The 12,704-nt window shown below is 41.5% G+C and overlaps 1 protein-coding gene across 3 annotated transcripts in view; it reads right to left on the reverse strand.

The window, feature by feature from the left end:
• The window catches only part of LOC106573672 (VPS9 domain-containing protein 1), a 35,152-nt gene that overhangs the window by 14,142 nt on the left and 8,306 nt on the right, over positions 1–12,704 (reverse strand). For all 3 annotated transcript variants that reach the window (XM_014148939.3, XM_014148938.3, XM_014148940.3), the window contains exon 13: positions 9,265–9,343. In XM_014148939.3, coding sequence (XP_014004414.3) covers positions 9,265–9,343 — 79 coding nt within the window. The remainder of the gene's footprint in view (positions 1–9,264; positions 9,344–12,704) is intronic.

A 12,704-nucleotide genomic window follows, 5' to 3' on the forward strand; every position in this document is an offset into this window, starting at 1 on the left:
AGGTCCTGTGTAGATTTCCACCAGCAACTATCAGGAAATACACTACATGACCAAAAGTATGTGGACACCTGCTCGTCGAACATCTCATTCCAAAATCATGGGCAGTAATATGGAGTTGGTCCACCCTTTACTTCTATAACAGCCTTCACTCTTCTGGGAAGGCTTTCCACTAGATGTTGGAACTGCTGCGGGGACTTGCTTCCATTCAGCCACAAGAGCATTAGTGAGGTCAGGCACTGATGTTGGGCGATTAGGCCTGGCTCAGTCGGTGTTCCAATTCATCCCAAAGGTGTACGATGGGGTGGGGGGGTCAGGGCTCTGTGCAGGCCAGTCAAGTTCTTCCACACAGATCTCGACAAACCATTTCTGTATAGACCTCGCTTTGTGCATGTGGGCATTGTCATGCTGAAACAGGAAAGGGCCTTCCCAAACTGTTGCCATAAAGTTGGAAGCACAGAGTCAGCTACAGAATGTCATTGTATGCTGTAGCATTTTGATTACCCTTCACTGGAACTAAGGGGCCTAGCCCGAACTATGAAAAAAAGTCCCAGACCATTACTCCTCCTCCAAAATTAACAGTTGGCACTATGCATCCGGGCAGGTAGCGTTCTCCTGGCTTCCGTCAAACCCAGATTCATCCATTGGACTGCCAGATGGTGAAGCGTGATTCATCAATCCAGTGAACGCTTTTCCACTGCTCCAGAATCCAATGGCGGCGAGCTTTACACCACTCCAGCCAACGCTTGGCATTGCGCATGGTGATCTTACGCTTGTGTGCAGTTGGTCGGCCATGGAAACTCATTTCAGGAATCTCCTGATGAACAGCTTCTTGTGCTGATGTTGCTTCCAGAGGCAGTTTGGAACTCTGTAGTGAATGTTGCAACCGAGGACAGATGATTTTTACGCACTACATGCTTCAGCAGTCCCATTCTGTGAGCTTGTGTAGCCTAACACTTTGTGGCTAAGCCGTTGTTGCTCGTAGTAGTTTTCACTTCACAATAACATCAGTTGACCGGGGCCACTCTAGTAGGGCAGAAATTTGACTGACTTGTTGGAAAGGTGGCATCCTAGGATGGTGCCACGTTGAAAGTCACTGAGCACTTCAGTAAAGCAAATATTTGCCTCTGTGTGCTCGATTTTATACACGTTAGCAATGGGTGTGGCTGAAATAGCAGAATCCACTAATTTGAAGGAGTGTCCACTTTTGGTAATTTAGTGCAACACTGATCAAATGTTTTTACACTTTTACAGCATTAGTTTCATCAGCTTTTATACAGAGTGATGGAGGGGAAAAAAATTGACAGCACTGGGTCTTTAGCTAGCAATGGTCATCAAAATGATTAAAAGGTTTGAAAAAGTATTCTTATAAATGCAAGTTGGACAATGGATGAAGATATTCTAAGCTTTTACATTTGTTAAAATCCATCAGATATTTACTAAATTATAGCACGTAAAACATTTTACTGGCACAGACAAAAGAAGTTCTGGGATGTGGGAATTCAGGTATTCAATTTGTCAAATATCTCTTTTGGTTTCTTAGAATGTACTCATACACCAAGTGTACAAAATATTAGGAACACCTTCCTAATATTGAGTTGCACCGCCTTTTGCCCTCAGAACAGTCAATTCGTCGGAGCATGGACTACAAGGCATCGAAAGCGCACCACAGGGATGTTGTCCTATGTTGACTCCAATGCTTCCCACAGTTGTGTCAAGTTGGCTGGATGTCCTTTGGGTGGTGGATCATTCTTGATACACACAGAAACTGTTTAGTGAAAAACCCAGCAGCTTTGCAGTTCTTGACACAAACCGGTGCGCCTGGCACCTACTATCATACCCCGTTCAAAGGCACTTAAATATTTTGTCTTGCCCATTCACCCTCTGAATGGCACACACACACAATCCATGTCTCAAGGCTTTAAAAAAAATCCTTATTTAACCCATCTCTTCATCTACACTGATTGAATCGGATTTAACAAGTGACATCAATAAGGGATCATAGCATTCACCTCGTCAATCATGGAAAGAGCAGGTGTTAAAGTTGTGTTTACTCAGTGTATATGAATAGCTTAACAAAGGGGTGGCATAGGGCTGCAACCACTAAACACTTACTATGTCTAGGCCAACATACACTCACCTGTGCCATCCAGACTGCCTCAATTACTGTTGTCACGTTCTGTTGCATAATTCAACAAGTGTGTCAATAACAGGATAGCCTCGGTTTAAAATCAACACGCTTGGCTCTAGATTACACACATTTATACATACTTTACATTATTCGCGAGATCAGACATATCATCACTAATCAGTGTTTATTTTCAGATGTAGCTTTCATTTTAGTGCATCTAATTTGTAAAAAATTTAACTGTTTTAAATGATACATTTCACAAATTGATACCCATCAAAATAGTTATTTCTTATGTTTTTGTGATGTAACTGTCGAGACGATGCAGGACGCTAAAGACAATGTATTCCATTGAGCCCTCTTCAGCTATTATCGGGGTTTGACAGGTCATTACAAACATTTCCGCAGTCGTAACGTTAACGTGAAAAAGCGACCGGCACAAGCAAGAGTATGAAAAAGTCGCAGGAGTACAATGAAAGCAATCAATCCAGCATGATTTAAGTGACAAGTAGGGTTCTGGCGGTCACAACATTTCATCAGCCGGTGATTGTCAAGCAAATAACTGTCTGTCTCACAGTAATTGCCCGTTAATTAACAAACACATTTAGCATCTCCTGGCTTCCTACAAGCCACTGACGCAAACCTTTGGAAAACTACATTTATAAAGTCTAATAAATCCATTATTTTAGACAGGTCTAAAGAAGCATAATATGAAGAAAATGTAGTCCATTTCAGAAGAACAGAATACTCAGTTGTCCTTATGTTAGGTCCTGATCTGGCTATGCCAAATGGCTGTGGGCTACACTAGTTCATTTAGCAGACAAGATTTGCTTAGAATTCCTTGACATTATTTTATAGCATGAATACAATTGAACAAAGCTGAATAAAACAGAAAGGATATTTTCTCCAAACGTTTTCAGGGAGTGCACAGTGTATTGAGCGGCTAAGAAAGAAATAGGTAATCCTATATGCTTCATTTAGAGTTCATGTAACTTCAGTGGTTCCACAAACATTGGGCTATGTTTTTATTTTTAATACATTGTAAAGCTGCATGATGCAACTAATGAGGATTAGAATTTTTTTAAAAAAAACACTTTAAAGGCATGAGCTCTGCTTAGTTTTTTTTGCACAGGCTGTACACACTATATCAGTCACTCATTCACAATTTGACAAGCAATTTTACGGTGGCATCCCCTTTGTGGGGCCGTAATGCACCCTAAAAAAAAATCCATGTCTTTTACGGCCAGTGGCCGTTGTGCCCTTATGTATGCCTGTTAGGCGCTAAGACCATTGTAACGCGGATTAACTTGCTTCATTTTAAAGAAGTTATTTGGCCACTTTAGTTGTGATACAAACCTTATTAAAAGATACAGGCCCATGGGCTAGGCTACATGAGGTGTGCGACTGCGTCAAAAATAAATACAAATAATACAAATTAAAAAAAATAAAAAGGCATTGTTTCTTATGCTGGGCATCATTCACAAGTGATAACTTAATATTGTCACCCAATTTGTTTTGATTTACAATGGACCATTATGCACTGTATCGAAACAGGGGGGGGAAAAAAACATGTCATCTATGCACTTAAATAACAAATGGAGGACGCCTTTCCCCATGGTTTATTTTCATGCCAGCCAGGTAGGCTATACTCCTGTTTTAAAGAGAAGCAATGTGGTTAATATTAGGAAGGTTGAGAAATAAATATAGCAAGCCTAGCCTATAGAAAACTGATGGGATCCTCTGTAATAGAGGCCATTACTCAGTTCTCTCTCGCAATTGCATAGCCTATAGACATTTTTAGCAACATGAGCACATGGGCTCTCATGAAGTGTTTGATTAGATTTTCTAATACATTGGCATTGATGTCATAGTGATTAGAAGGACAATAGAGTGCTGAGTACCAGGCAGTTTGGTAGGCTACTAATGACCATCAGCAGCTTCAGAGCTTGGAGAAGCCTAATTACCATAACTAAACGGTCACCTGGAATTTGACTGCATTCATGACTTCACCACAACAACCCTAGTGACAAGTGGATTTTGCACCCCTCAAAAAAAAGATGGCTGAAAAAGACAGATCCTCAGATATGTGGGACATGCGCGTTGCTACGTTAACTGATGTGGCTCAAACACATAGACGGGTACACTTCCTGCTTTGCGCCTATGGGAACACTTGCAATGGCCACCAGTCCATCCATTATGCCATAATTGACTTGAATGGGGGACGCCGTCCCATTTATTCTATGTATGCTGCTGCATTCTGGGGTGCATTGACTAGGCAACCGAAGACTCCTTTGCTACAACACCTTCCTGTTTCAGCACGTTGATAAGAGTCCACGCTACTGCAGAAACAGACAACCGCAAGAATTCCCAGCCATCCAGTCTTCAGGTAGCTGTTTGTTCCCAAAAAACGTTTTTAAAACGGTTATGATGGCAATTTTTTTTCATGACAGTCTTTACCCATAACCGTCAGGTTACACGGTAATTGTGCCAGCACTACATGAGCTATGCCCTTAATGCTCCAAACAAACATAATGAGAGAACCATGTTTGGTTGGTCGTGGAGCCCACATCCTCAAACAGTTTGAGGTGCCCGTCTCAGCCTCCAGTATTTATGCTGCAGCAGTTTATGTGTCCTGTGTGAATTTAAGTAAGTCTCTCTCTCTCTCTCTGCTGCTGCTCCAGTTTAACTGTTCTGCCTGCGGCTATGGAACCCTGACCTGTTCACCAGACATTCTACCTGTCCCAGACCTGCTGTTCTCAACTCTCTAGAGACAGCAGGAGCGGTAGAGATACTCAATGTGATCGGCTGCGAAAAGCCAACTGACATTTACTCCTGAGGTGCTGACCTGTTGCACCCTCGACAACCACTGTGATCATTATTATTTGACCCTGTTGGTCAAATATGAGCATTTGAACATCTTGGCAATCTGTTATAATCTCCATCCGGCACAGCCAGAAGAGGACTGGCCACCCCTCATAGCCTGGTTCCTCTCCAGGTTTCTTCCTAGGTTCTGGCCTTTCTAGTGAGTTTTTCCTAGCCACCGTGCTTCTACACCTGCATTGCTTGCTGTTTGGGGTTTTAGGCTGGGTTTCTGTACAGCACTTTGCGATATCAGCTGATGTAAGAAGGGCTTTAGAAATACATATGATTTGATATAAGCTCATGCAATGGGCCTATGGGTGGCTGGAGTCAAAGACTGGTGCCACCCAAGTCATAGACTGTTCTCTCTGCTACCGCACGGCAAGCGACAGCGATGCACCATGTCTGGAACAAACAGGACCCTGAACAGCTTCTACCCTCAAGCCATGAGACTGCTTAATAGTTAATCAATAGCTACCCGGGCTAACACTGGACTCATCACATACGCTGCTGCTACTGTTAATTATCTATCCTGTTGCCTAGTCACTTTATACCTACCTATATGTACATATCTAACTCAAATCTAATTTTATTTGTCACATACACGTTTAGCAAATGTTATTGCAGGTGTGGCGAAACACTTGCAATTACCTCGTACCTCTGCACATCGACTCGGTACTGGTACCCCATGTATACTGTACAGCCAAGTTAATACTCATTGTGTATTTATTCCTTGTATTATTTTTTTCTATTATTTCTCTTCATTGTTGGGAAGAGCCCGTAAGTAAGCATTTCACTGTTAAGCCCTATTCGGATGGGATAAGTTCTACTGGGGGAGCTAAGGTCATGTAATTATGTGCACGAGCACAACTTCACCATATCTGTAATTTTAGTCCCGTCCGAATCTGCCATGTCAGTAATTTTTACTTGGAAGGAAGGTTATCACAGCCCTAAAAACCTACTGTTTTTCAGCAAACGCCAAGGTCCTCTGATAATACTAATCCTGTGCGAACAGTTATCCCTGTGTTCTGAAGGATATTACAGGGTTTAACAGGTGCTGCATCCCAGTTGGGGTAAGAACATGGGAACAAATTGATGCTTAAAACAAAGTGCTATGCATGTAGCCTACAGATGACTGTATGGCACTTTCCCAGTGCCATACTTCTCTTAAAAGATGAAGTGGACAATATACACTGCAATTAATTGACAAATCCATCAGGTAATTAAATGTCTGCGTAGGTTACAGTTCATAGTTCTTATTGATATGCATTATTATTTTGACTTCCTCCGAACTCAAGGCCATTAGGCCAACATTAGGCCATCCCTAGACATGTGAAATATCATCACGCATAGAAGAGCCTCCAGGCTTCCGTCATAACGGTCAATTGTGAATGACTGAAAAACGTATTACAGGGCAGTTTGCTAAAACAAAACCCGTCTGAATCATCCACTGGAAAAAAAACAGACATGCTGGGGTAATAATTACATAACCAACGTTCTCTAGTAATACTGGTCCCGTGCGAATAGGGATCTAGTCCAATTAGAATTTTATGCAGACAGACGTTTACTGGGTGTCATTTAGGTAGCGTGTGGACTGGCTCTTAAACGTTTGATCTACCCCATCAGTTTCCTGCCTACACTAGCAAACCTCATTAAATTCTCTTCTAGTAGTAGACTACTTAATCAAGCAAACAACCCAGTAAACTTTCTCACTACATTACTCCCCCACTCTCACTACATTACTCCCCCACCCCAACCTCAAATGACTTAACGTCTACACTCTGCATACCCATTACATGGTCTCTGACCTATAGCTCTTTCTGCTGCCCAGTAGAGCCGCTTTCCCATCCACAGCTCCTAGGCTAGCTGGGCCCTGCCTATGTTCCAGACAAGGCGACCCACTTTGAGGGTCGGCCAGGATGGGGCACTCTGCAGGGGGCAGTGATCCTTGGCCAGACCCCTGCTGTGTCTGGCCTTAGTGATCTCTAATGAAGTCTGACAAGGCAACCACTGACCGAGGCAGGAGGTCCTAAATTATATTTGGATACTCCCCCCAAAATATCTGTACAGTAAGTCTGTATAAAGCACAAACACAGAATAGTGCAGATTTTTTAATATTTTTTTAAATAAACAGTGCCTTCAGAAAGTATTCATACCCCTTGACTTAGTCCACATTTTGTTGTTACAGCCTGAATTCAAAATGTATTAAATATATATCCCCCTACACACAATACCCCATAATGACAAAGTGAAAACATGTTTTTGGACAAGTTATAACATTTATTGAAAATTAAATACAGAAATCTAATTTACATAAGTATTCACACCACTAACACAGAACCCAAACCGGCTGCGAGCGTGCGCCATTGTGCATACATTTATTTTGTCCCCCCACACCAAACGTGATCACGACACGCAGGTTAAAATATCAAAACAAACTCTGAACCAATTATATTAATTTGGGAACATGTCGAAAAGCATTAAACATTTATGGCATTTTAGCTAGCTTGCACTTGCTAGCTAATTTGTCCAATTTAGCTAGCTTGCTGTTGCGAGCTACTTATAAATCGCAATATAAAGTCAAGAGAAGAAAAAGCCTGGAAGCGATTCGGTTGACCGTTTTATGTGTGGATTAATTGTCGGAGTAGAGGACCTTGTGCATTTCAGGTAAAAATAACAACTCAATGTTTATATCCCAGGACAAATTAGTTAGCAATAGCAAGCTAGATAAATAGGACAAATTTGCTAGCAAGTGCAAGATAACTAGCTAAATTGCCATAAATGTTTAATGCTTTTTGACCCGTTTCTCAAATTAATACAATTGGTTGAGATTTTGTTTTGATATTTTAACCTGCGTGTCGGGATCACGTTTGGTGTGGGGGGGACAAAATACATTTATGCACGATTGCGCACGCAAACAGCCGGTTTGGGTTCCGTGTTACTGCCACCGACCTATTTCGTCTTTCAGTCACCCATGTGGGTATAACCAATGAGGACACGGCACGTGGGTACCTGCTTCTATAAACCAATGAGGAGATGGGAGAGGCAGGACTTGCAGCTCGATCTGAGTCAGAAATAGAACTGACTTCTATTAAAGCCCTTGGCAACGCAGATGCTCGTTGGCATGTGCGAGCAGTGTGGGTGCAATAATTTAATAATATAGATTTCTAAATGTATTTTGTAGTCAGCCTGTGAGTCAATACTTTATTGAAGCACCTTTGGCAGAGATTACAACTGAGTCTTTCTGGGCAAGTCTAAGAGCTTTCCACATCTGGATTATGCAACATTGGCCCATTATTCTTTTCAAAATCCCTCAAGCTCAGTCAAATTGGTTGTTGATCATTGCTAGACAACCATTTTCAGGTCTTGCCATAGATTTTCAAGTATATTTAAGTCAAAACTGTAACTAGGCCACTCAAGAACATTCAATGTCATCTTGGTAAGCAACTCCAGCATAGATTTGACATTGTGTTTTAGGATATTGTCCTGCTGAAAGGGAAATTCATCTCCCAGTTTCTGGTGGAAAGCAGACAACCAGGTTTTCCTCAAGGATTTTGCCTGTGCTTAGCTCTATTCATTTTTTTTATCCTGAAAAACTCCCTAGTCCTTAACACTGACAAGTATACCCATAACACGATCCAGTCATCACTGTGCTTGAAAATATGGAGAGTGGTACTCAGTAATGTGTTGTATTTGCCCGAAACATTGCCACATTTTTTGCAGTTTTACTTTAATGCCTTATAGCAAACAGGATGCATGTTTTGGAATATTTGTATTCTGTACAGGCTTCCTTTTCACTGTCAATTAGGTTAGTATTGTGGAGTAACTACAATATTGTTGATCCATCATCAGTTTTCTATCACAGCCATTAAACTAACTGTTTTAAAGTCACCTTTGGCCTTTTTTTTTACCAATAGGTGCCCTTCTTTGTGAGGCATTGGAAAACCTCCCTGGTTTTTGTGGTTGAATATGTGTGTGGTAAAATTGAGGTAGTTCTTTTTTTTTTTTAAATTATGTTAATTTGTAAACAATGTAAAAACATTTCTACTTTGACATAATGGGATATTTATTGTGTGTAGACCAGTGACAAAAAAACAAAAAACAATTTAGTCCATTTTAAATTCACATTGAAGCAAAATGTGGAAAAAGTCAAGGTGTGAATACTTTCTGAAGGCACTGTAAATAACACTGTTTGCACTGTGTGTGAGAGATTTGAGGGGAAACGAGCATGGTTCAGCATGTTCATATCCATAAAAGCAATGTTGTAGCATTACACTCACATAGCTGCGGTTTTGGATTCTGCCTCATGAAGGCAGGAGTAGTCCTCAGCACAAGCACAGATCAGACGCAACGTCCGAACTGCAACAGAACAGGAAGCAAAACAAAGGTGACTAACAAACAGTTGAAGACGGAAGTTTACATACACTTACAGTGGGGGAAATAAGTATTTGATCCCTGCTGATTTTGTACATTTGCCCACTTACAAAGCAATGATCAGTCTATAATTTTAATGGTAGGTTTATTTGAACAGTGAGAGACAGAATAACAAAAAAAATCCAGAAAAACAAAATGTCAAATGTTATAAAATTATTAGCATTTTAATGAGGGAAATAAGTATTTGACCCCCCTGCAAAACATGACTTAGTACTTGGTGGCAAAACCCTTGTTGGCAATCACAGAGGTCAGACGTTTCTTGTAGTTGGCCACCAGGTTTGCACACATCTCAGGAGGGATTTTGTCCCACTCCTCTTTGCAGATCTTCTCCAAGTCATTAAGGTTTCGAGGCTGACGTTTGGCAACTCGAACCTTCAGCTCCTTCCACAGATTTTCTATGGGATTAAGGTCTGGAGACTGGCTAGGCCACTCCAGGACCTTAATGTGCTTCTTCTTGAGCCACTCCTATGATGCCTTGGCCGTGTGTTTTGGGTCATTGTCATGCTGGAATACCCATCCACGACCCATTTTCAATGCCCTGGCTGAGGGAAGGAGGTTCTCACCCAAGATTTCACGGTACATGGCCCTGTCCCTTTGATGCGGTGAAGTTGTCCTGTCCCCTTAGCAGAAAAACACCCCCAAAGCATAATGTTTCCACCTCCATGTTTGACGGTGGAGATGGTGTTCTTGGGGTCATAGGCAGCATTCCTCCTCCTCCAAACAAAGCGAGTTGAGTTGATGCCAAAGAGCTCCATTTTGGTCTCATCTGACCACAACACTTTCATCAGTTGTCCTCTGAATCATTCAGATTGTTCATTGGCAAACTTCAGACGGGCATGTATATGAATTCTTGAGCAGGGGGACCTTGCGGGCGCTGCAGGATTTCAGTCCTTCACGGCGTAGTATGTTACCAATTGTTTTCTTGGTGACTATGGTCCCAGCTGCCTTGAGATCATTGACAAGACCCTCCCGTGTAGTTCTGGGCTGATTCCTCACCGTTCTCATGATCATTGCAACTCCATGAGGTGAGATCTTGCATGGAGCCCCAGGCCGAGGGAGATTGACAGTTCTTTTGTGTTTCTTCCATTTGCGAATAATCGCACCAAATGTTGTCACCTTCTCACCAAGCTGCTTGGCGATGGTCTTGTAGCCCATTCCAGCCTTGTGTACATCTACAATCTTGTCCCTGACACCCTTGGAGAGCTCTTTGGTCTTGGCCATGGTGGAGAGTTTGGAATCTGATTGATTGATTGCTTCTGTGGACAGGTGTCTTTTTTTTTTTTTTTTTTTTTTAACAGGTAACAAGCTGCAGTTAGGAGCACTCCATTTAAGAGTGTGCTCCTAATCTCAGCTCGTTACCTGTATAAAAGACACCGGGGAGCCAGAAATCTTTCTGATTGAGAGGGGGTCAAATACTTATTTCCCTTATTAAAATGGAAATCAATTTATAACATTTTTTACATGCGTTTTTCAGGATATTTTTGTTGTTATTCTGTCTCTCACTGTTCAAATAAACCTACCATTAAAGTTATAGACTGATCCTTTCTTTGTAAGTGGGCAAATGTACAAAATCAGCAGGGGATCAAATACTTTTTTCCCCCACTGTAGGTTGGAGTCATTAAAAGTCGTTTTTCAACCACTCCACAAATTTATTGATAACAAAAAATCGTTTTGGCAAGTCGGTTAGGACATCTACTTTGTGCATGACAAGTATTTTTCCAACAATTGTTTACAGAGATTATTTCACTTATAATTCACTGCATTACAATTCTAGTGGGTCAGAAGGTAATATACACTAACTTAACTGTGCCTTTAAACAGCTCGGAAATTTCCAGAAGATTATGTCATGGTTCTGGAAGATTCTGTTAGGCTAACTGACATAATTTGAGTCAATTGGAGGTGTACCTGTGGATGTATTTCAAGGCCTACCTTCAAACTCAGTGCCTCTTTGCTTGACATCATGGGAAAATCAAAAGAAATCAGCCAAGACCTCAGAAAAATAAATGTAGACCTCCACAAGTCTGGTTCATCCTTGGGAGCAATTTCCAAACGCCTGAAGGTACCACGTTCATCTGTATGAACAATAGTACGCAAGTATAAACACCATGGGACCACGCAGCCGTCATACCGCTCAGGAAGGAGACGCGTTCTGTCTCCTAGAGATGAATGTACTTTGGTGCGAAAAGTGCAAATCAATCCCAGAATAACAGCAAAGGACCTTGTGAAGATGCTGGAGGAAACAGGTACAAAACTATCTATATCCACAGTAAAACGAGTCCAATATTGACATAACCTGAAAGGCCGCTCAGCAAGGAAGAAGCCACTGCTCCAAAACTGCCATAAAAAAAAGCCAGACTACGGTTTGCAACTGCACATGGGGACAAAGATTGTACTTTTTGGAGAAATGTCCTCTGGTCTGATGATACAAAAATAGAACGGTTTGGCCATAATGACCATCGTTATGTTTGGAGGAAAAAGGGGGATGCTTGCAAGCCAAAGAACACCATCCCAACTGAAGCACGGGAGTGGCAGCATCATGTTGTGGGGGTGCTTTGTTGCAGGAGGGACTGGTGCACTTCACAAAATAGCTGGCATCATGAGGAAAGAAAATTATGTGGATATATTGAAGCAACATCTCAAGACATCAGTCAGGAAGTTAAAGCTTGGTCGCAAATGGATCTTCCAAATGGACATTGGAAGTATGCTTGTGGTCAAAGTTGTGGCAAAATGGCTTAACGTCAACAAAGTCAAGGTATTGGAGTGGCCATCACAAAGCCCTGACCTCAATCCTATAGAACATTTGTGGGCAGAACTGAAAGTGTGTGCAAGCAAGGAGGCCTTCAAACCTGACTCAGTTACACCAGCTCTGTCACGAGGAATGGACCAAAATTCACCCAACTTATTGTGGGAAGCTTGTGGAAGGCTTCCCGAAACATTTGACCCAAGCTAAACAATTTAAAGGCAATGCTACCAAATATTAATTGAGTGTATGTAAACTTCTGACCCACTGGGAAAGCGATGAAAAAAATAAAAGCTGAAATAAATCTGCTATTCTGAGATTTCAAATTCTTAAAATAAAGTGGTGATCCTAACTGACCTAAAACAGGGAATTATTACTAGGATTAAATGTCAGGAATTGTGAAAAACTTAGCCAAATACATTTAAACTAAGGTGTATTTAAACTTCCAACTTGAACTGTAGGCATATGGAAAACATCAATAACATCACACAAACAAGTCAAAACAGATTCCAGCCTGTCTGAAATAAAAGAACATTGTGTATTGGA

This window comes from Salmo salar, chromosome 16 (genome assembly GCF_965601325.2).
Source record: "Salmo salar chromosome 16, fSalSal1, whole genome shotgun sequence".
In the NCBI taxonomy this organism is placed as follows: Eukaryota; Metazoa; Chordata; class Actinopteri; order Salmoniformes; family Salmonidae; genus Salmo; species Salmo salar.